The sequence below is a fragment of the Colletotrichum navitas genome (genome assembly GCF_030913465.1).
Source record: "Colletotrichum navitas strain CBS 125086 chromosome Unknown LY79scaffold_144, whole genome shotgun sequence".
In the NCBI taxonomy this organism is placed as follows: Eukaryota; Fungi; Ascomycota; class Sordariomycetes; order Glomerellales; family Glomerellaceae; genus Colletotrichum; species Colletotrichum navitas.
The window spans coordinates 27,902-46,812 of record NW_026850690.1 but is presented as its reverse complement, the minus strand read 5'-3'; the positions used below and the strand labels follow the sequence as shown (position 1 = coordinate 46,812).

The following is an 18,911-nucleotide window of genomic DNA, read 5'->3' as shown; positions in this document are numbered from 1 at the left end:
GCAGAATACTCTCCCTGCTAATTGATTTGAAGTTGCATAGGCTTGGATTATTGTTGGGTACGTATTTAAACTTCTGGTCCTCCGGGTTACTCCAGTCTACGGGGCTCCCGACCAAGACTGCCTCTACGCGGCCTAGACCCGAGGCCTTGGCATATTACACATCGGCGGTAGTTGATGGATAAGGAGCTATCCCCAGTAGAACCGCTTTTTCTGTCCCTTGGTGCTTTCTTGTGTCTTGGTGAGTAGGACCAACTTAGCAGGTCGGCTGGGCTTGCGCTGACTGTTAGCTGGCGCTACGCTTATAGATACCCTTTATTTCATTTGGAACTAAGACCAGCGCCAAAGAAAACCAATATCAACAACAACAGCAAAAACAGCTAGAGTCTCTAGTTAAACTTCTAGTTGATCTCATCAGTCCATGTGCGGTGCCTTTCTCCAGGACCGCGTCCGCAGAACAAAGCCTGCGGTTTCGAGCTGATTGTTTGCATTACACACGCAAAAAGTAATATAGCCAAAGAATAAGGATCAGCCACCTCTCATCCTTCTCCTTATCATATCTTAGAGAATATAAAGTCTTGGGCTTTTACCCGTTCCCTCTGCCTCGGCAATCAACCGCTGGTTCGCTCTTCCCAGTAGGCGTCTCATCAAGACAGCCGTCGCAATCACTAACGCCGAAAATACGAGCATAAGTATAAAGGCGAGCAGATATCGCGGGTTGTCTTCGGGCCTGAAAAAGTACGGGCTCCAAACACCTCCAAGCTGGCAGGTCAAACAGACGATCGCCATGCCTGCCGCCCGCTTTTCCGGCGTCTCACTCATCGCCGTCGAGGACCAGCTGAAGATCAGAGCCATCGAGGACATGGCCCCGGGGATGTACAGAAAACTGGCAAAGTACCGCGCGGCGTGATTGGTTGTTGCAGCGGTGATGATGAAGCCCACCATCGCGACGCCCACAGGGCCGATAACATGCAGCCCACGGTCGGCACGTTTATCTGAAGACATGCAAACAACGAGTGATGTTGCAGCAGCTAAGAGGTAGGGAGGTGCCGTGAGTAGGAGGGTCGTCGTTTGAGAGCCGAAATGGAGGCCCTGGACGATGCTCGGGAAGAAGCCGTTGAAGCCCATGGAGGTGACATAGAACGCTTGCATGCCGGCCTGGACATTGATATTAGTCCACCTCTATCTCTAACAGGCACCATGGTTCCTAAGGGGATGGCTCCTCTTTCAGGGGGGAAAGCTCACAAAAATCCACGTCCGCGGATCCTTCACGGCGAGGCCCAGACCGTGCCGAACCGAAGCATTCTCGTCCGGCAGTGACACTCTATCTTCCTTAATCCTCTGCGCGGCAACCAACAATTCTTTCTCTGACATTAGCCACGCACAAACTCCCGTCTTGGATCCCACAAAGTCGGGCAGAAACGCCATAGCGATGAAAGCCATGGCGAAGCTCCCTGCACCTTCGATGATGAACAACCACTGCCACCCTGCGAGCCCTCGTGTGCCGTCAAGGTTTGCGAATACGGCGGCGGCGAGGAGTCCGGAAAAGGATGTCGCAATGATGTTGCCAGAGAAGAGAATTGCCGTCCGGAAGGCAAGCTCTCTTTGGGTATACCAGCACGATAGGATGAACAACGCCTGCGATGAAACAATATGTCAGCTGGAGTAATATTTTAGATGGCAGACCCAGTACAGTCTAGAACTCTTTGGAGCGACGTACACCCGGGAAGAACGGCGCTTCAACCAGCCCCAACGCAACACGGATTGCGACGAGGCTGCCGAAGCCCCTCGCTGCCGCGGTCGACGCCGACACAATGGACCACAGCATGACGCAGCAAGGTATGTAGACGCTGGGTCGGATACGGGTGAGTATCATGTTGGATGGCAACTGGGCAAGCATATATCTAAAACACTCAATCAGCGGCGGCAAAACGACCAGAAAGCATGATCAAGAAAGGGAAGGTTAGACCCTTACCCCGAATGAAAGATTGCAAGCGCTGTATTAAACTCGTTCCCCATGAGTCCAATATCTCGCTCAAAGTGGTTTAATTTGGCCTGCCTGTATCGTCATCGCACACTCGTCAGTGAGCCGCTTGTATTCCGGATCGTTTGGAAGACAATCCAGGATCCTGCTAGACTTGTACATACGCGATGTTATTTCTATCAAGGTAGTTGAACATGTAGAGCAAGAAAACCATGGGCAGGAGCGTCATGTCAAGCTTCCGAACAAGCTGCTTCTCGGTCGCCTGCCACTCAGGATTCGCCACGACCGCTTCGCTGGCGGTGCTCAGCTGCGGAGTTGACGACCATGGTTGCGAGTCGTCTGTGGTTTTCGCGGCTACGTCGAGCGAGATACCTTTGCCCTTGGATTCTGAGATCTCTACCATGGTTTGGCCTTTGCACTGGCTTTTCTTCTTGGGAAGTCTCCATGCTTAGAAGATGGTATTGGCGGGCTGGGACATAAGTAGTTGTGCGAAAGGCTGCCCCTCGCTGGTTCGGCTCCTCATGACGAAAGATTCGGACGGACGCATTGTTCACCTAAAGTATAATAACTCCCTAATCTCCGTTTCCACCAGTCATCCTTCAAGGCTGTTCGCCGCAAGCAATGTTACAGTCATCCGAAAGTCGAAAGTCTGCAGCGACAGGATAGATCCGCAAAGCCAAATAAAAAGGTAGTAAACCTGAGACAGCGAGAAGGAGGCAGGGCTATTCGGGACACTCGTACAACACTCGTACGCCATGCAAGGCACCTCCAGGTATTTTGGAAACAGACAATAAACTCGCACCAGGGGCATTAATAAGTCAATTCTACTGACCCCAAACAAGAAACGAATCACAACATCTGAACTAAGCCTGGTTTCTGGGTTACTGAAACTATGATATCAAATGCCGTAAAAGTATCAAAACATCTTTGATAGCGAACCCTACTTCCAGCTTCAGCGATCTCGATGTGACTGCCAACATGCGGTTAAAATCGACGACTTCCAATTCTGGATTATGTCCACATGTACATATCGCTTTCTGTATCTCTTACCTCAAAAAGTACACTCCCGGCCGTTCGGTCATCCTCCATCCAGTCAGTCGTTGGTGTCGTGTTCCGAGAAACCATTAAACTTCTCTGTTAAACTCATAAGGTAGATGGTAATGTCTGAATTAACCGAACAATCCGAATCTTAACTGCCTTGGGCAAATTGTTGCATAGATACATAAGTAAACCGACCATCAGCCATAATCAACCGTTCAAGCGCAGACCAACTTGACACTCTTGAAGCCGAACGGCAATATGGTGTCAGAAGCAACACCGCCTTCAACAAGCTTATCAAAGTAGGGGGCCTCGATGCAATTGGTCTTCTGCTTCCCCAACAGAGTCCCGCTGTCGACCGAGTCGCCCATACAGTTGAATTCAGGGAACACAGAGATGCGGCACGTTCTGAGTGTGAGCTGGTCGAGCTGCCCGAAGAACGAGGTGGGCGGGTGGATGGGGCAGTCGGTGTCGATGTCCTGGCATATGTTGGCTGTGAGAGACAGCGGGGTGAACGGGCAGAGGAGGTTGGTGGCGAGGCTGCTAACAGCGCAGAGGGGGGCCAGGAAAGGCGTGAAGGTCGCGCACTCGTCTGCGGTGCGCTGCTGGATGACAGCGGCGGAGGCGAGGCCGGCGAGGAAGAAGGTGAGTGTGAACTAGATTTTTGGTCAGAACCATCCGTGGGTGGTGATGGTGTGGGAGGGTTATAATACCTTCATGTTGGTGTTGGTAAAGGGTTGGTTGGAGAAACTTTGGTATAAAGTGATTGGTATGTTGCCTTGTGTGTGGGAAAGAGTAGAGAGTCTGGATACTGTAGAAAGATTGAGAAAATATTGCTTGATGGATATTAACAACAGAGATACGGCCGACGAGATCGTTGTTATATACTATCCGACGATGATATCTGGAAGCAAAACATGCTGTGGACGCCAGCTTTTCCCCAGCTCTACTATTACACCAATCCTTTACAAGATGCACTGATGGAATCCAGTCCAAGCTACACGCCCAACTATCGACTACCGACAACGCCTCCAGCTAGAATAAGCAAGTTTAGAAAAGAAAAGAAAAAATCATTCCAAAGAGATAGCTGTGCCAAGATTGAGCTTGAAAGAGCTCTAAGTGGGCAAAGGTAAGTTCGCACAAAGAAAGCGATAGCGGGAAAGGGCCCACAAAGACGGGTTGTCAAAACACAAATAAGAGGCCTAAACCGTACAAGTAGATCATGCAAGGCTCGTGTGGCTGCTGCCACCATTCACAGCCACCGATCTTAAGTCCAAGTAGCCTATCTAGGTGGAGAATTGGGGCGGCCACCCGGTATGCGGCGCTGCCGAACTAGCAATTGTGGCCGATAGCTCTACGGTAGCTTCGATATAGGCAGCTAGGAAAAAAGTTCATTGAGAAGCGCCGGATTCTTTCTATAGCCTGGAGTGCAGCGTCTATGAAAGGTAAGCCCTTGAGCTGGGTTCATTATCTTGCTCCAGAGAGCAAAATACTGAATAATATGGTCTCTGCAGTGTATCATATCGTCAACTCCAGGGCAGGGATGTTCCCGAGTCACGACTTGCCTCCTGTGATTAGTGACAACAGAGAACCAGAACTTGTCGCAAGGGTTTCTTTCATGTTGTCTTGAACAAATCAGCAGAGAATGCTTGGGGGCATTCGGAAGTGATTATTTACACAATATAAACAAACCATGTATCGTGAAGCAGTATCACTTGGGGGGCATTTCACAAGGTTGAAGGTGGCTTGTTATTTCTGTATAGTATTGCGCCACAAGGCACGTCTAAACACTACTTACCCCGCCCCTAAATCCACAAGCGATGCTTGGCAATATACCCACGCGGGCTGATGAGGTACTCGCGTAACACCACGGCTATGGAAAAATAGCAAAGGGAAAGGTGAGATTGTTGATAGGACCGCTCACTGAGCTAAAACATTTAGCTTAGGCACTGCTGCATGTCAAGACTCATAAACAAACGTGGAAAAAGAAGGAAATCGCTACTACCACCACATGCTACTACAGTTCGGCATTCTATGATACAGCTGGTTACGATTTCTCGCCGGTAAACAATGCGCAAGAGGTGTGTATGGGAGTATCACCACAAATCAAACAAGCAAATTAACAAACCCCAAATTCCATGCCTAGAAAGACCCTTGAAGCATCCTGTCCCTGAACGCCCGATGCTCAGCACACACTCCGTGATGCGCGTCTGAATGATCCCACTGTCTCGTCATTGCATTATCTGGTCTGCAAACTGCAGTCAAAAGGCGAGGGCGACTACTCCTTCTTGGCGCTATCATCTGCCGGTTTCTCATCGACATCCATCTTGTCCTCTTCAGGTTCAGGGACTTTTTCCTCGGGCTTTTCGTCAGCAGCCACCTTCTCCTTTTCTGGAGCGGGCTCCTCGGCAGCAACAGGTGGCTCCTCGCGCGTGGCTTCATCTTTGGTCTCCTTGGCCTCGGCAACTTCGGCCTCCTTTGCTGGCTGCGAGTCGACTGCTTTGGCAACTTCTGCGGCAGGTTCCGCGGCCTCAGCTGTCTCTGTAGTTTCAGCTGAGGGGCGCTCGGCAGCAGGCTCGGTCGATGGCTTGCGCGATGCCGGCTTATCTTCCTTTTCATCCTTCTCGGCAACCTTAGTTGGCTCTGCCTCGACTTCCTCTTTCTTAATTGTCGTCGTGGCCTCCTCGGCATCGACGCCGTCACCCATACCGACATCACCATCTTCGTCCACGACATGCTCCTTCGGTGCCTCGGGTACGGCCTCCTTCTCAGGGACGGCCTTCTCGGGCACTTCCTCGGTATCGACGGTCTTCTCCAGAGTGATGTCGGCGTCCACGATTGGCTCAGCATTAGGGGCTTCTTCGCCCTCGGGGGCACCGTTTACTGGTGAGGGGGCTCCGCTCTCGGCATCGCGATCGGCCTGGCGGTAGTCACCGAATGTGCGTTTCTTGGCATTCCGGGGGCGGGTCATGCCATTGGCCTCGTCCATATCCTCGTCGTCGCTATCCTCAAACTCGGCCTCGTTGCGGGTGCGCTGTTCCCAGCGGCGTTGTGTCATGCGCTCATCGGGATGCTCGTCCTCGTCCATATCGTTGAGCTCGGCCTCCTCTTCGTCGGTCATGCCACCGAAGGGCTGGCGAGGCACGTCTTGCATCTGCACAGAAGGAGCAGGCTGGGTGTGTCGAAGGTTGTCAATAACAGCGGCCTTGATCTTCTCGAGATATTCGAAGCTGTTGGAGTTTTCCATGTTGGAGGGACGGACGTTCAATTCGAAATCGGGGGCATAGTACTAGTCGACGGTCAGCCATGTCCAGGACCAGGACTAGGGAGGGGAACCTACTTCGTAGTATTCATTGTACGGCAGGGTCTTGGGCAGATGCTTGCCGACCAGGACACCGGTCTCGAATGCCCACGTCCGGGCGACGTTGCGCATGGTGTATCCACCACCGCCAAGAACCAAGGTTGGCAGACCGAAGCTCTTGACGTAGGCAACGCAGTTAGCGTGGCCTTCCATGCTCAGGTTGAAGCAGCCCAAGCGATCACCAGACAGACTGTCACCACCACACTGCAAAACAACAGCCTCGGGCTGGTAGAACTTCATGACGTGCTCGATGACCGGCTCAAAGATGGACTTGTATGATGTATCGTCGATGCCGTCACGAAGAGGGAAGTTGACGGCGTAATGCTTGCCGGTGCCGATACCGATGTCGCGTAGTTCTCCGGTACCAGGGAAGTACTCTCCGTATTTGTGGAACGACACAGTCATGACTCTGTCGGTGGTGTAAAAGGCCTCCTCGACACCGTCGCCGTGGTGGACGTCGATATCGATGTAGAGAACACGCTTTTTGAAACGGAGTAGTTCGAGGATACCGAGGACGATGTCTAGACGGCGGTTAGAGAGTGCAGGAGGCGACACATCAAGATTAGATTGCAGTGCTTACCATTGACATAGCAGAAACCACTTGCTTCGCTCTTCTTGGCGTGGTGAAGACCGCCAGCCCAGTTGACGGCGATGTCGCATTTTTGGCGATTGAGGCGGGCAGCGCCCTCCATGCTACCACCAGCACTGATGCCGCAGAACTCGAAGAGGCCGTCAAAGACAGGACAGTCGTCTCCGACATTGTACTTGCCCTGCTCTTTCTGGTAGGCATCCATGTTGTCGGGGGTGACCTTCTGGAGGAAATCGATATACTCGTCGGTGTGGAACTGGGTCATCTCTCCTCTAGTGGCCGGTTTGGCACGCTGCACACGATGGGGGTCAGTGTCTTGGTGTCGATGGCGGCGCGGCGGGAGCAAAGGGGATTTTTGGAGTTCAACCTACATAGATCTCCATGTTCTTAAACAGGTCATAGTGCATAATCAAGCTGTGTGCCAGGCGAATGCGATGGGGCTTCATGGGGTGGCCAGTAACGTAGGCATAGTTACCAATGTCGGAATCGTAGAAGTATGCGACTTTCTTTGGCGTCGCGGAGCCGTTGGCCAGGGCCACCGATCCGAGAGGTGACATGGCTTCGGTCGGTGTTCAATTGGCGATGGTGTACGTCGTCGGCTAAATCTAGGTAAGAGGAGGGAAACTTGGTGGGCGGGAGGGAAGATTGGAAAAGGTGCGAAGGCTGCGGGAGCTCTCTGATCGGCTCGGCCCCAGATTTCCCAAGGCTGCGTGGAGGCAAAGCGATAGGCCAATGGAATCACGCGATGACGGACAGGGGCACAGAGGCTGACGGCGAGGTTATCGACCAATGAGAAGCGTCTTCGCGTTGGCGGGCAGGGTCGGCAGTACTGATGATCCGGTCAACAGTGTTGTGTGATTCGTCAAAGCGGGCCAGGGGCTGCCAGCTGAAATCGCCCAATGAGCGTAGCTCGTGGAGCCGACTAGGGGTTGACGTGTGGAGGGGCTCTATCTGGAAGATGCGTAGGCAACCGTACATAGGTACGGAGTAGCTTGCGCACTATTCCCTGTACCTATCTAGGTAGGTAGTCAGTACATCTGGATAGGAGCCATGATTGTGTGTAGGGGGGTTATAAATGCTACCAACCACAAATCTTGCTGGCATCAGGTCGCGTTTCTGGCGTAGCACGAAGACATCAACTGAAAATATTAAAGATGGATGCCCAGTCCAGCTTTACAGGCGGGCATCAACATCCCGTCCGTGCGTAAGTACCTAAGTACCTACCTGCGGCGTTGAGGGGTGGTGTGGCTATGGTTGCCTCGACGCCTGTGGCTGTGGCTGGGATGAATGGATGCGGTGTGGCTTGAACCGTGCAACCTCAACCGGAGTTTATGGCCAGGTACCTCCAGTGTAATATCGCCGAGGCCGATGTTTTCGGAGTCCTTTCCAAGTAGCCATAGAGAAAAAAAAGTATAATTATTAAAGCGACTCTTTCATTCCCACAATAATCAGCGAAAATATCTGAAGAGCTTCTTCTTCGCACCTTCGCATTTGTCCCAGCCCGCCGCCTAGTGGCTATCCCTTCCACACGTGACTGTTTGTCAGCTGCAAGCGGTACGTACCGGACCGGGCTAGCTCCGCCGGGTCCTTTTTCGCCAGGCTGCTCAGAGCTGTCGTCAACAACCCACAACCCAGCTACCTCCATCCGCCTCTATCGCCTCAATCCGCCTCCTCCAAAACACCCCTCCAAGCAACCTCATCGCACGACGTATCTTCGACTCTCACCTACTCCGTACTCAACGAATCTCAATTATCGACTGATACCCTCAGAATGGAGCGCTTTAGGAACATGCTCCAGTCCCAGGGCTTGGGCGGCCTGGGAGGCCAATCCGGAACGGTAAGTGCATCCCACCCTCGGGAATTGCTTCGATAGCTATAATGACCCGCGTTCTCTCGTTCTCTTGTCATCATTGACTAACATGCTGCGCCAGGATAACACGCAGCTCATCGATAACTCCGAGACCGTTTACATCTCTTCCCTCGCCCTCCTCAAGATGCTGCGACACGGTCGTGCTGGTGTCCCCATGGAAGTCATGGGTCTGATGCTGGGAGAGTTCGTGGACGACTTTACGGTGCGCGTAGTGGATGTCTTTGCCATGCCTCAAAGCGGTACCGGTGTTAGTGTAGAGGCCGTCGACCCTGTGTTCCAGATGAAGATGATGGACATGCTGAGACAGACCGGAAGGTGCGTTGAAGCCCCGCTATTGCTTGCTGCCGCGCGTCCTAAACTGACAATCATACTCCGACAGGCCCGAAGCTGTTGTCGGCTGGTACCATTCCCATCCCGGTTTTGGTTGCTGGCTTTCATCCGTCGATATCAACACCCAACAGTCCTTCGAACAGCTTACCCCGCGCGCCGTTGCCGTCGTCGTCGATCCCATCCAGTCCGTCAAGGGCAAGGTTGTCATTGACGCCTTCCGCCTCATCAACCCTCAGTCGCTCATGCTCGGCCAAGAACCTCGGCAAAGCACGAGTAACCTGGGCCACTTGAACAAGCCCTCGATCCAGGCCCTTATCCACGGCCTGAACAGACACTACTACTCCATCGGCATCAACTACCGCAAGACGGCGCTCGAGGAGAACATGTTGATGAACCTGCACAAGCACGTCTGGACCGAGGCTTTGGAGATGAACGACTTCAGACACGAGGCCAACTGCAACAAAGAACGCTTGGAGAGCCTAGTCAGCTTGGCCGAGGGCTACGAAAAGCGCGTCAAGGAGGAGACCGAGTTGACAAAGGACCAGCTCAAGACCCGCTACGTCGGCAAGCTTGACCCCAAGAAGCACTTGGAGGATGTTGGCCAGCAGCTGATTGAGGACAACATTGTGTCCGTATCGAGACAAATGATCGACAAGGAGGCGACAATGCCCAAGAAGGATGCACCCGCGGGTACCAAGGACCACTCGAACGGCGATTCCATGGACGTGGAGGAGGAGTTGTAAACGGGAAAAGACCATGATTCAGGAACGGTCTACAGGCGGGATACCAGGACTTTGCCAACACTGTACGATTAGGCGTTTGAGGGGTTGGGAACGCAGCATCTAGAGATCCCGCCAGGCACAAGACGACTATGAACTCAGCACGGTTTGAACGAAACTGCTCTGGTCCTCCAACTTGTTGTAAACCTGCAGTGGCATTATGGTCCTGACTGCCACTGTGTTGCGACGCAATGCTGCTGACAGCTCTTTGTGAGCTTGTCTGGCATACTTCGGGCCGAACATCCACGGTCAAAGCCGGGGTCCACTGCCGTTGCCTAGTTTTATTTGAATGGCACTGACCCAGAACGAGCCGGAAGCTTAGGCGCTGTTCTCATAGGCATTGTTCTGAGATAATGACACTGCTTCCTAGACTCCGGTAGGACAAGCCAATCTTTCGACTACTTATGTCCAGCTCCAACGTCGTCAACCAAGGGATAGTTGACGTGAAACGAATACGACTTGCTTGCACTCAAACCTCAAGGCGCGGCCAGCGTGATCGACTTGCCACTTTCTGTCCAGTACGAAATGACCTCTCTCCATGCCACGAGGCATTTTCTCTGGGCACCTTCCTTTTCTCTCCCTTCGTTATCTAACTTGACCTCTGTGAAGGTCAACCATCGTCGCTCGACGTCGACCGTAGGTCTCTTCAACTTAAAACTTCAGAATACTTCCATCAACCCGGGGCAACAGCGTAGCGGAACACCTAAGGAACTTGACATCGTAGAGGCGTTGAGGCTGCCATTTGGACAAATCCGCCGACTCATCAAAAACATGATGCCCATGCCCTCATCAAATTCGAACTGTAGTGATCGAAGCCCGTTGCTCTGCAGCCAACTAGACGATTCACTCACCTGGGCGAACGAGTCGTATTCCACGTACCAAGGCGACACCGAAGCCAAGCATCTATTACGTTCACGCCCGCCGCCGCAGTTGCCCAACCAGGGCCCGATGACGCCGGCATCAACCTACCAAGTCCTCCACCGCATCGGCCAGACCTTCTGCCACGTCCAGTACGCCGTCTGCGGCGCCGCAGCCATGGTGGCATATGGCAACAACGCCTGTTGCTGCACTCACGTGAGTATCGTGTGCCCGGCCTACGCCGGAGACGTCATCAAGTCGTGGGCCGCAGCTACTAGCGACATGCTGGTCTATCCTGGTGAGCTGGACATGATGATGATGATGATGATGATGATGATATTTAACGCCCGTCAGGTCCAGTCTGTGTGGCACAAGGCGCCTGCTTGGCCTATCTACTATTATTTACTAGCCTAGGATTCCTCTGCAGAAGGAATCTTGGGTATAACAATGTCCCTCTCTGACAGTGTAAATCCCTTATCTTAAGCCTATAAATTAGTGTTTTCCTCCTAAGAATATATATAAAGTTAAAGATACTAGGTAATAACTATATAGGGAGGTATAAAGTTAAGTTATAAAGTAGTAAGGAAGAAGGCAAAGGTTTAGTAAAGGTAGGTATATATATAACTAAAGGCAAAAGTATAGCCTTATTAAAGGGTAAAAGGGGAAGTATAGGTAGGTATAGTAATAAAGATATATAAGGAGGACCTTAGCTAGCTAATAGTTAAAAGTAACTTATAAAAGTACTAAATTAACTTATAAGGCCTTTTAGCTAAGCTAGTAATACTAAGCTTAAGTTATAAGGTAGCCTTATACTATAGGTCTTCTTTTTAGAGGGTTAACTAAAGGTAGTAGCCTAGGCTATTGTCTACTAAGGGCTAAGTGTATATATTAACCTTCTAGGTATTATCTTAATAAACTTAGCCTACTACTTCCTAAGCTAGGCTTTTATACTAAGCTAGGGGAGGTAAGGCTAGGTATATTAGTAGTATAGTAAGTACTTTAGGCTTTTTAAAGCCTTATAGTAGTAGTACTATTTAGTGTTATTATAAGTAAAGTAGTTATAATATACTATATAGTCCTTATATCTAGTCTAAGTAGCTAGAAGAAAATAGAGCTTATAGTAAAAAAGTTTAAGCTCTAGGGGAGGTTTAATAGTAGCCTTAAGGTCTTAGAGGCCTTATAGGTAGTAGTACTCTAGGCAAAAGGTATACTACTAGGTAAAGAAAGTATAAGTAAAGTCTAAGTTAATATAGTACTTAATATAGCTAATTATAGGGGGGTATATATATAGGTCTAGGGACTTAATAGTTAAGTTATATTTAGTAAAGTAGTCTATAATATTATTACTATAGATCTATATATAGCTAAGGGACTACTAGACGTCTACTACAAGAGGAGACTCCTTAGCTAGGTGCTAGAAGTTAAGGAAAGTAGATTATAAGGAGTTAGTAGGGGTACTATTAAGGCACTATATAATAGCGTAGTTATCTAGGTAGACAGAGATGTTAGTTATTTCTAGGTAATCTAGGGCAATCTAGAGGGCTACGCAGAGGCTAGTATTAGCCCCTTCTGCTTTAGCGTCAAAGACCTCTGTGTTTAGAAGTCAGCGGTAGCTAGCGTGCACAAGGGCGGGTCCCTAGAAGACAGTATATCTGTAGCCAGTGTTGTGTAAGGTGGTCTATAAGCCATCAGTGTATACTAGCAGGTGGGTAGGGGGTAGGGAGGGGCAAGCTGGACATCATTAGCATCGCAGACAATGACGGAGACGTCTGGATGGTTAAGATAAAACCCATACCCTACGACGGTCGCTTTAAGACGCTACCCGCAGTCGATATGGGCTTTGGCGCAGATAGGGCTCTAACGAAGATTCTAACAATGCCGGCGCTCGTGGACCGGATTGCTGCCGCGTACGTGCTCGGATTCGGCGGGTCTGCCACGGAAGAGGTTTGCTTGGATGACGTAGCGGGCGACTTGACCTGGCTGCTGAGCCGGATCTGCGAGGACGACCGGCCGGAGCAGCAGCTCACGAGCCAGGGTGTTCCCGCTATTAGGAGCCCGGAGTTCTGGATCGACTTTACGAGTGCGCATCCCGGGCTTCCCGGGCTCTTTTACGACGCGGGGCTTCGGGCAGGGGTCGCTGAAAGTGCTAGGCCACAAGTTGAGCCGGAAGATTCGCCGCTGCGAGACGGCGGCAGCGGCCTAGGGAGGAAGAGGCGGCTCACGGCAGGTTTTAACCTCGGACTTCACCGGCGTCGCCGGGAAGGGCCGAACATGACGAGGGCGGAGGCCAGGAAGATTTTGTCGGATCCGCCATTCTGGCGGAGGTCGTCCGGTCAGATGTTTCGCCGTCGACGCGAGATTGAGGGTTCGCTCGTCGGAGAGCCCATGTCGGGTTTTGGCACCAGGGTCTCTCGCTTTTTGTTTGGCGACTCCCGCAAGTCGACGACAAGGCTCCGGGGAGGCGGCGATCATACATGGCGTTACTCTCCCGCGGTTACCAATTAAGATACAATATGGGAGCTTTTAAAAATCACATTGAAATGTCAGATCATGTAAATTCATCAGAACAAAAAGCTCCCGTACTGCCAAAGATTACTTGAGCATCTTTCAGCCGTTCTATTTGTTCTCCATTGACGTGGATTGAACTCATTCGGGTCTTCATTTATATAGTCAAGTGTTGATTTGACTTGATCATGTCTATAATTGCTTTGGCCAGTAAGTGAGACATAAGTTGGAAGAAAACAGACGAGATGTTGTTGTTGTTGTTATATTTAACGCCAGGCCGTTCCTGTGTAGGACAAAGGGCGCCTGGGGTTGCGGGCTTCCGCCTAAGTAAGTACATATAACAATAATTACAGTCCCTTTCTGTCACAATCGGTATGTCTTATGCCATCGTCTTCTCTTCTGCTTCCACCAACGTCCCAGGAGTTCAACTAGAATTGTTCCGTGCTGTCAAGTGCCCAAGGCTCTTCAGCTGCCAGGTCCCATGCGGTATCCCCCAGTTGATTCGTGTAAAACAGACGAGAGGAGGTAATGGATCAGACTTGTATGATCAGAATCTTGGTATACCTGAAACTGGTAGCATTAACTCCGGATATGTACGCAGGGTATTATAGTAAGCCAGGCCTCAATTATGTAATCCCTCTATTCAAAGATTGTTTTCCATATCGGACACCGTTACTTTTTGAAGCAAAAAGACAACGTCTAGACCGTGAGGAAGAACCTGAGGAGATCACGCCAACTTTGTTTCACAAAAGGGTTAGAAGACAACACGGAGAGGTCGAACCCAATCTCAGTACAGTGTCATCGAAAGGGCAGGATCAGTACTGCGGAGATGAAGCTCCAAAAACAATCTTCAGCTGGTCGGCCTAATAATTATAAAGCTGTCGGAAGAAACGCAACGCCACCCGAAGAGCCAAGAGATGCGACTTTTCACCTGCAGAGTGGGCAGCTTCAAAGATCCCTGTACCCTCCACCTTCCGAGATTCATGGTATACAATGCTGTTGACATTATCGATGTAGTAGTATAGAATGTCACTTGTCCTATCGATGCAGGCCCCTTCCCCATTTCGGCATCTCTCGGCATCCTCACGCTACTGCGAGGCAATGTATCCAGGTCAACAGCTATATGATCAGTATGCGACCACACCCAAAGTGAGATGCAGGTCAAAAGGTACGCCAGATCATGATGGATTTAGAATCACTGGCAAAAAGCTTTAGCACGAATATGCTCTCCATCAGTCGGTGAAATAATGAGCATGTCGTCTTATACTAGATGCATACATGACACTAAACCCTGTAAACCTGGCCAAGAAGTAGCATATCCTAAAGAGAAGCGGAAAAACTCTCTAGCTAATGCTTTCTCCTCTGAGCACAGGGTAGGGTCTTGGAGTTTCTTGGTCATTTGCCCCCAAGCGATCTTGCAACCACCAAAGCTCAGTTCCAGAACTACGGATCGTTCTACATTTTCGGAGGTCTAGAAGGCGTTACCGCGGTCTCATCCGGGAAAGATTTCCCGTTAGAGCCGCTCTGTACCAAGCGTGCGACGCTCATACCACAGGACGTGGCATCGAAAGAGGTCCAGTGCATATGCTGTAGTCATTGTTAAGGTGCCAATCTGGGAGAAATGGCATCATTGAAAGACTAACGCCATGTCGCTTCGTCTTTTTCGAACACGTAGAGTTACAGCCAGTATTGGCACAGTCTTGCATGCATTGTAGGCAGGCACAGCAGGTTTGCCTGCAGGTTTGGAAGTCTTGTCACCCGTTAGCAGGTTTGCTTACCTGCCGACATGGGTGATCAACCCCGAAGCTCTGAGGTTGCCAATAATAAGTGCTGTGCCGTAGTAGGACATTGCAATTCTCACGAGGGCTGGGGGGTGGCGCCAATTAGTGTCGGCTTGTCGGTGCGATCTTGCAGCGGTGGTTTCTGGTTTCAAAGGCTTGTCCTCTTGGCAGGAGTTATGATGTACGGGATGGCAAAGTACCACAGTCTTTACCAATAGCAATATGGCCGTAGGTCCATATACCGAGATCCATTTGGACTCAAGAATAGATGCGCCGCACAGCTGCTCACCACAACGTCTACCAAGCCGGATGCCGGCCGAGACCGCCATAGAGGACCACCGGCGAGCCATGATGAGGATCAATATGGGCCCCTTGACACCATACCAGTCTTCTTCAGGTTACATCTACCGATACAGCTCTTCCTTTTACTGATGGGCCCGGTCATTCCCGGCAACGAAAGTTACGTACTGAGGCCCTACGTTTCGCGGGATTAATATGTCGACAGCCAGCTTTGGCGATGAGTGAAATTTCGTAACCAATGTAGCATGATTCGAAGCTGGTGAATGCACAGGACACCGTCTCAAGATTGATGGACTTTCAAGTATACTCTTAGATTACCAGATTTCCACGTTGCAGTCACTCCTAGCGTCTATCGCTTTCTTGATGAACATTTTGTGAAAAACTTGGTTTGAGACAAGAATTGATTGTCATATCATTCAGAGAAGCCTCTGATCTTATTCTGGTATGCCCATTGCTTCCTTCATCATTTTATTATCGTAGATAATTCTACCGGTATTCAATGGCCGTCAGCATCATCAGGTCAGATGCAAGAAGGTGCTGTGTCTGGACTTTTTTGCGATGCAGTCCTCCAGGCCCCCAGTGTTTGAACCACTCAAGTGTCTTAAAGCGCGATATTTCTTATGCAAGGCGGTAGGAAACGATGCAGATGAAAGCATCATAACTGGATATCGAGGTTTTTTCTCTCTTCAGTAGCAGGGACACGTTAGATCGGGATCCAGCATCTAGAACAATATAGGAAACGGCTTTCAGGTCCGTAATCTCAGAAAAGATAAGCAGCAGCTTCGGCTTTTTCGCGGTAGCATCAAGTGACCAAAGATACCTAGAAATGTGAGCGGATTGGATTGCCTCAGTGTGGCGTTGGATGTCGGCCCGTCTGAACCAGAGCGAATCCACTATGAGAGTGACCAGTAGCTGTGGCTGGGCTTCCAAACACGTCCTGATCTTTGCATTTCTTTACGCGGAGCCCAAAAGCAGGTGTGCGGTTGATCAGCCAAGAGGAACCGAGCCAGGGTGACGAACAGGGGCAGCCAACGAACAGTGCAATGAGTAGGCTAACAAGTTACGAGTTCGTGTTGTCGGGTTGGCTGTTTCCATGTGTCCTAGCTTTGCCAGTCTTCCTGTCGATTTTGGTTGTACTACTTCGTGGAGATCGCCACGAAGTCGACAGGGGAACTGAAGAAGGATTCCCATGCTGGATGGCTTGCCGCAGCTGGGGATCGATCCCAGGAGGACCCGCAGTGCATCATCGCGATCCTATGAGAAACTGGATATACCGACTCCCCCGCCCATTACTCACTAGGGAACAAACGAAACAATTTGTCAACTCTTGCGACAGATCAACGAGTTGTCATTATACTAGTGTTCGCCATCTGTCAAGATGTGATATGAGGCGTTGATTGCTGCCCGCAATTTACAGCGCCGTTTTTGCGACACCATCCAAACAGCAGAACTCCGGCGTGACAGATGGGCGGATCCGCCATTGCAAACACTTAACTCAAGCGAGTTTAGAGGCGTCTTGCGGACTGGGCTGCCGTATTGAGCAAGATTTTAGCGCGGAGAGAGGCGGCCCGTCTACCAGATAGGAATAGCGTCGTGGTTGTGAGGATGAGGAGATGTGCGTATTAGACATGGAACATGGACCTTTGTCACCATAGTCAACAGCCCGCATTTTCCCCCGCATCACTTCACGTATCCGGTTTGGGCAGTCTGCTTTCATGGCAGAAGGGAATGCATGTCTCCGTGGGCGTAACGGATTTCTGATATGGTGTCGAAACTACCGTGTTTGCATCCGCAATACTCCAGTTCATTCATGGTCCCTTGCTAGTTAGCCAACGCTAGTCGTGACATTTGCTGCACTTCTGATGCAATGTACTTCGGTTACCATACCTACTACGGTTGAGGTAGGTAGACAAGGCGCTTCCTCGTAAGGTTGACCATCCATCCTACACATCTCATGTGTTTCTCCGACAAGTTAGTCCTCGGGTAGTCCTCAGGTAGTCCTCAGGCAACAATAGATGCCGGGGAGATTAGCAAATGGGCCTCAGTTATTGTTGTTCCTAGACCACATGGAAAGACGGGCCGGTAGGAGTCGACTCCGAATCCTCTCATTTCGACCCATTATGTCCCAGGTGGGTTTGGCGTTTGCTTTCTCCAGATCTGACCTCCAGCATTTCACTCCCCCGTCCAAAGTCGCCCTAGCCAACCCTGCATACTACCTAAGTGCGTTCGCATGCGCTGGTTATGTCCCCTGTCTACTGCAGGTTGTCGGAGCCTGGGGGCGGGTGCATCAACGAAAACGACTCCACGGGTGTCAGCAACCGTAGTTCGTGTTCCAGCAATGGCGAAAGTAGCCATGGATTGCCGTCGGGGGAAAACTCAAAAATGTCATGGATAGGTTGCACTTGCAAGCAGACTAGGCAAACCGGCCTGGTCGACTCGGGGCGAGACGGGTAGTGTTTCCACAAGCCCACCCCCAGATCCAACAACAAACCTTCGTTGACATTTCCGGATCTCTCCAGCGTGTCTCCACAAGGGCCGTTGTTAGTAAACAGTTTAACGCTCATCATCCCTGGCACCATACGGAGTGCGGAGCCCGTCGACCCGCTCGCTGATCTGGGGGAAGGGCATGGTAGAGATCAAAGGCCGGCCCAATGATTCTCTGTCTCCACGTGTTAACGCTCCCTTTACGCCGACCACTTGATCTCCGAATCCTTGATAGCGAGTCTTATGTGACACCCCTCCTCGTCTGTGCCGTTAAAGTTGGATAGCTGGAAACTTGTGTTCCTTCGTAGGCACGGCAAATACACCCAACTCCTCACTCATACGCACATCCAGAGTATGGCACTAGATGAACCCCTGTTGGAGACAATTGGGGTTTCTCCACGTGCTAAGGCAGGTAGATAGATATAATGGTAGGCTGGACTTAACCAACGCCCTTATGGATTGCTTCAAGAGCAGTGCGCATTGCGTCCGAATTAAATCGCTATGCAACCATTACAGGATCTTAGGGAACGATCAGCCGGTCCCTGATAAGCTGTGTCATGCCCCAAGACAGCCACACCTAAAATCATAAGGGACGTTTTTTGGATCGCAGCCGGGGCCAAGCCAAATCAACGAGGCGAGAACCGGCGATTGCATCCCGACATCCAACAAGCCCAACATCTAGTTGCCCTATGCCCCGTGCGCCTTGAGAGCCAGGTGTCGCCCACGATCTGCACGTCTTCTCCAACATTGCGGAGGGAACAAGGGGCTAACGAGGGGGGGTGGAGGAAGGTGGTGCAACCACCACCGATCTGCCCACAAGCAATACAATATTACTCCAGGGATGATTCCCCTAGTTCAGCCGCTACTTCGGTCCCATGTGGGAGTGGTAACGGCTTGTCCTCCCACACCGAGCAGGGGTTGCAGTCTTTCAACGGGCGAGCTGATCAACGGGCAATTTTGGGGCACCACTTCTCCTCCGTTAGCATCTTTACTACCCATTCCCGTCAAAGACCCCCAAGGCATTGGGGCGAGGCT

At 50.9% G+C, this 18,911-nt stretch overlaps 6 protein-coding genes across 6 annotated transcripts; 2 read left to right on the top strand and 4 right to left on the bottom strand.

Annotated features, from left to right (window-relative positions):
• Positions 1 to 558: 558 nt before the first annotated feature.
• LY79DRAFT_528979 (major facilitator superfamily transporter) lies at positions 559 to 2,384 on the bottom strand (the record flags this gene model as incomplete). Its single annotated transcript, XM_060556075.1, has 5 exons — positions 559 to 1,155; positions 1,243 to 1,635; positions 1,718 to 1,901; positions 1,973 to 2,056; positions 2,146 to 2,384. The coding sequence occupies 5 exons, from the start codon at positions 2,382 to 2,384 to the stop codon at positions 559 to 561; spliced, it is 1,497 nt and encodes a 498-aa protein (XP_060407541.1).
• An 853-nt stretch (positions 2,385 to 3,237) lies between these two features.
• On the bottom strand, positions 3,238 to 3,846 carry LY79DRAFT_644062 (uncharacterized protein; the record flags this gene model as incomplete). Its single annotated transcript, XM_060562413.1, has 2 exons — positions 3,733 to 3,846; positions 3,238 to 3,675 (listed from the first exon to the last, which is right to left on the bottom strand). Exons 1-2 carry the CDS (start codon positions 3,736 to 3,738, stop codon positions 3,238 to 3,240), a joined length of 444 nt encoding a protein of 147 aa, XP_060407540.1. The 5' UTR covers positions 3,739 to 3,846.
• Positions 3,847 to 5,082: 1,236 nt separating this feature from the next.
• On the bottom strand, positions 5,083 to 7,616 carry LY79DRAFT_96897 (histone deacetylase domain-containing protein). Its single transcript, XM_060565261.1, has 4 exons — positions 7,341 to 7,616; positions 6,961 to 7,261; positions 6,360 to 6,901; positions 5,083 to 6,308 (listed from the first exon to the last, which is right to left on the bottom strand). Exons 1-4 carry the CDS (start codon positions 7,524 to 7,526, stop codon positions 5,298 to 5,300), a joined length of 2,040 nt encoding a protein of 679 aa, XP_060407539.1. The 5' UTR covers positions 7,527 to 7,616; the 3' UTR covers positions 5,083 to 5,297.
• Positions 7,617 to 8,740: 1,124 nt separating this feature from the next.
• LY79DRAFT_528931 (Mov34/MPN/PAD-1 family protein) lies at positions 8,741 to 9,912 on the top strand (the record flags this gene model as incomplete). The annotated part of the gene is made up of 3 exons (XM_060556073.1): positions 8,741 to 8,806; positions 8,901 to 9,154; positions 9,219 to 9,912. 3 exons carry the CDS (start codon positions 8,741 to 8,743, stop codon positions 9,910 to 9,912), a joined length of 1,014 nt encoding a protein of 337 aa, XP_060407538.1.
• A 984-nt stretch (positions 9,913 to 10,896) lies between these two features.
• On the top strand, positions 10,897 to 13,311 carry LY79DRAFT_674777 (uncharacterized protein; the record flags this gene model as incomplete). The annotated part of the gene is made up of 2 exons (XM_060564357.1): positions 10,897 to 11,104; positions 12,635 to 13,311. 2 exons carry the CDS (start codon positions 10,897 to 10,899, stop codon positions 13,309 to 13,311), a joined length of 885 nt encoding a protein of 294 aa, XP_060407537.1.
• An 863-nt stretch (positions 13,312 to 14,174) lies between these two features.
• LY79DRAFT_584837 (uncharacterized protein) lies at positions 14,175 to 15,442 on the bottom strand (the record flags this gene model as incomplete). Its single annotated transcript, XM_060560438.1, has 2 exons — positions 14,175 to 14,307; positions 15,090 to 15,442. The coding sequence occupies 2 exons, from the start codon at positions 15,440 to 15,442 to the stop codon at positions 14,175 to 14,177; spliced, it is 486 nt and encodes a 161-aa protein (XP_060407536.1).
• Between the last annotated feature and the right edge of the window lie 3,469 nt (positions 15,443 to 18,911).